The following is a 3334-nucleotide window of genomic DNA, read 5'->3' as shown; positions in this document are numbered from 1 at the left end:
GTCATGTGCTTTCGAACGCAATAATATCTGGGCTTTAACGTCCCAAAACAACGATATCATTAGGAGAGACGCCGTAGTGGAGGGCTACGGAAAGTTCGACCACCCGGGATTCTTTAACGTGCACCTACATCTAAGTACACAGGCCTCAAATATTTTCACCTCCGTCGAAAATGCAGCCACCGCGGTCGGGATTCGATCCACGACCTTCGGGTCAGCAGTCGAGCGCCATAACCACTAGACCACCATGGCGGGGCTGCTTTAGAACGTGCCTCGGTTAACTACATCCATGAAAAGATACTCAAGGCTTTTAATACGTTCGGAAGTGACCACCTGACCAAAACTACGGTGGCTGACCGAAAACATATTTCATAGCCACTCCCACAAATCGCCGAAAAGCTGATTGACGTGTTTCTACTTTTCATTTCATTCCATCGCAGTGCCCTCTGGTTGAAACCACGTGAAATGAAAATAAGGAATTACTTTAAATAAATCAGTAACTAAGTGAGCAACGAGGCGTGAGGCACCTGCACAGTGATTATAGCTTTTTTTTTTCAGACACAGAACACTGTTGCTTACACGAACTATATACCTTCCTTTGCCTGTATTATCAGTTTCATTATTTAAAATGTGGACAATTATTCAGTAATTTCTGAAGGGCTTGAAGTGACATGTTCTTTCGAGAAAAAAATAAGGTAAACGTCAATGTAGGCCTTCAAACATATTTTCAACGCATCCATAGTAAGCAAGGAAATTGCTTAAATAAATCGCCGCAGTGAACTAGGCAGCTTCCTACATATTCGTGTTAACAAAAGTCAGGCCCCAGTCTGTGCAGCTGTGCTGCTTTCGAAGGGCCTCAGAGCGAGCGAGGCGTCAAGACTCGCGCGTAAAAATGTGAACCGGCGTACAAACAAACCAGATAAGTGAGTTAGCGCGGGTCACGGCGGCAGCCCGGGCGAAAGGATTTCAAAACACTCAGGAGGACGTGATAAACATTGAAGATGTCCGGTTTTCAAGTCACGGCACGTACTTTTTGCAAACACGAGATACCCGTGCTGTTGAGTCCCTTAGATTTCAGTGGAGTTCTTAGCGAGCTAGGTTATGGTGGTTGTAACTATAGGAGGGTATATATAGCCTGGTGTCTGAAGTTTTGCAGTTTGTCTGCCTGGGAGTGCCTCGCTTAATCTAACGAGGTCGTGTAACCAGACGTTTAACTTCTGGTTCGTGCAAGTCCCAGGCACATTGCTATTAATTCGTGCAGGAACATTTCGAGTTCCTACTAATTTATTCTGCAGAAGTATACGCATAGAAGCGGCACAAGTAAAAAAAACAAACAAAAAAAAGCGGCAAGGAATAGAAGCTCTCTGTACCGAGATGAACAGCAGTTTATAGGAGGTTGCATTTAAGCTATTGGGTTGTCCGGACTTCTGTTTGTTTAGGATTAATATTTAGGCACATGTTTGACAAATCGCGTACATTTTTACCAGGTCCTGGATAAAATTATAGCCATAGCCTGGAAATCAGAGAAAAAATTATGTAGCTTTTTGGATTTAGACGGTACTTGGTTAACAATGTATAACATCACCCAATGTTTGTGGCATTATATATCAATAAGTGACGCACATAATTTCATTTATTATATGCTAGAATATTTCGCAGATAGGTGACTCGGTGTAGGAGCGCTATAATCAATACAATTTTATAGTTACACCTGCGCGTAACAGGTACATATGTATAGTTAAGTACTGTTTTGAACATACATGTATTGTTAAATGAACATACACGTATACCATCTAGCAAGCACCGTCCCACGTAGTACTTAGCCAGGTGTTAATTTGATTACTGGGGACAACGGGGAGATGCATATGGGTAGCAAGACTCGATTGCCATAATATCAACAGCGTTTTTTTTTGTGTGTGTGTCTCCCATCCACTGCGGTCATTTAGCAGTCGTAAATTTGTGCTAGCGCTGCCCTTTGGTTTGCGCGTTTTTTAATGATACCGAGAAATCGCACTCTGATGCGATTGAAAAAAAAAACAATATGTTCGGCCGTGCTTGTGATTTTCAGGGTACCTCAAAGAAATTTATGCAGGCGGTCAACGTTAATCGATACCTGTTCATTGCGACCAACCGCGTAACCGTATGCGAAGCTCCGATTCGCCAAAGTTTTCTACACGTGTATTTTTAATCAGTTCTGTCACCACTCGCGCCTCCAAATGAACTTTATTCACGAAATTAGTCCCGCGGCAATATACACGATGTATAATTTTCGTCATAGAAAAAGGTTACACGCATCGTGTGATGGAAGCACGAATAGTGAAGGTCTATACGGGCTAATGAGAAAGCAAGATTTTTAGCGTAGCGTTTACTGTAATTTTGTTTTCGTGCGGATCAGACATCAGTCGCAGACACTCACCTTCGACGTGCTACATCCTCAACCCGACGCACTACCCGCGGCGAACTTTCACACCGATCGCGTGGGAGCTACTTCCCCCTCCGCCTTGTCGTCGAAGTCAGCTTCGGGCGTGGCGGCGGCAGCGACGGGTGTGGTGCCGGGGTGCTGGGGCTCACGCCTTCGACCGGGCGGAGCGGCGCGTGGCTGGCGTTGCGGGGGCGGTCGACATTCGGCGCTGCGCTGGAGCGCGGTTCGGCACCGTCGGTGCCGTAGTCGACGAGTACGCGATACCGCCTGGCGCGTTCTGCGCTCCCGCCGGTCGCTCGACGCGGGGGGGAGGAGCAGGAACTCGGGAGAGAGGAAGAAGGAGCGTCACGTGCTCTGACGTCACTTCGGGAGTTTGGGGAAAAAGGGTGGCGGGGTGTTTCCTCTGCCAGTTCGCCTTCTTTTTTGGGGAGGTCTATCCCCTTTGTGTTCTCCACCTCCCCCGCTTCCTTGGAGCTGCTTTTACAAAGTGCGTCTCGCGAGTCCCCGAGTCGTTCTTTAATGTGAGAGCGAGCTTGTACTATTTATGGATCGGGTTTGTTTGGATTGCGACCGCGTTTCGACTCAACAAGTAGCCAGTTGCTGACGTGCGGGCTGCGATGTTGAAGCTTCATTCACAACTGGCAACACGTGCTCGTTTAGTTGCTTACCCGCTGCAGTATTTTTCGCGGTGTAGCCGGAAACCATGCGCGTTACGGTAGCTTTTATTTCTAAATAGGTCGGAAAAGCATCAAAAGGGTGCTAGGCATTCCTATGACGGCTAGCACAGAACGCCTTTCTCAAGTGGGCGTGCACAATACGCTGGATGAAATCATCGAAGCACAAGAATCAGCCCAGCTTGCTCGACTATCCTGCTCTTTGGCAGGGAGAAGAATCTTAGCCATTCTGGGCCTCAAT

At 47.0% G+C, this 3334-nt stretch overlaps 1 protein-coding gene across 1 annotated transcript in view; it reads right to left on the bottom strand.

Moving 5' to 3' along the window:
- Nucleotides 1–3124, bottom strand: part of LOC119397565 (interleukin-1 receptor-associated kinase 4-like) — a 14857-nt gene extending 11733 nt beyond the window's left edge. Inside the window, 2 exon segments of the mRNA XM_049416600.1 lie at nucleotides 1482–1510; nucleotides 3088–3124. Of these exon segments, the coding sequence (XP_049272557.1) occupies nucleotides 1482–1510; nucleotides 3088–3124 (66 nt within the window).
- Nucleotides 3125–3334: the final 210 nt, after the last annotated feature.

This window comes from Rhipicephalus sanguineus, chromosome 6 (genome assembly GCF_013339695.2).
Source record: "Rhipicephalus sanguineus isolate Rsan-2018 chromosome 6, BIME_Rsan_1.4, whole genome shotgun sequence".
NCBI lineage: Eukaryota > Metazoa > Arthropoda > Arachnida > Ixodida > Ixodidae > Rhipicephalus > Rhipicephalus sanguineus.
Note: the sequence above shows the minus strand (reverse complement) of the source record. Positions and strands in the feature narration are given on the sequence as shown.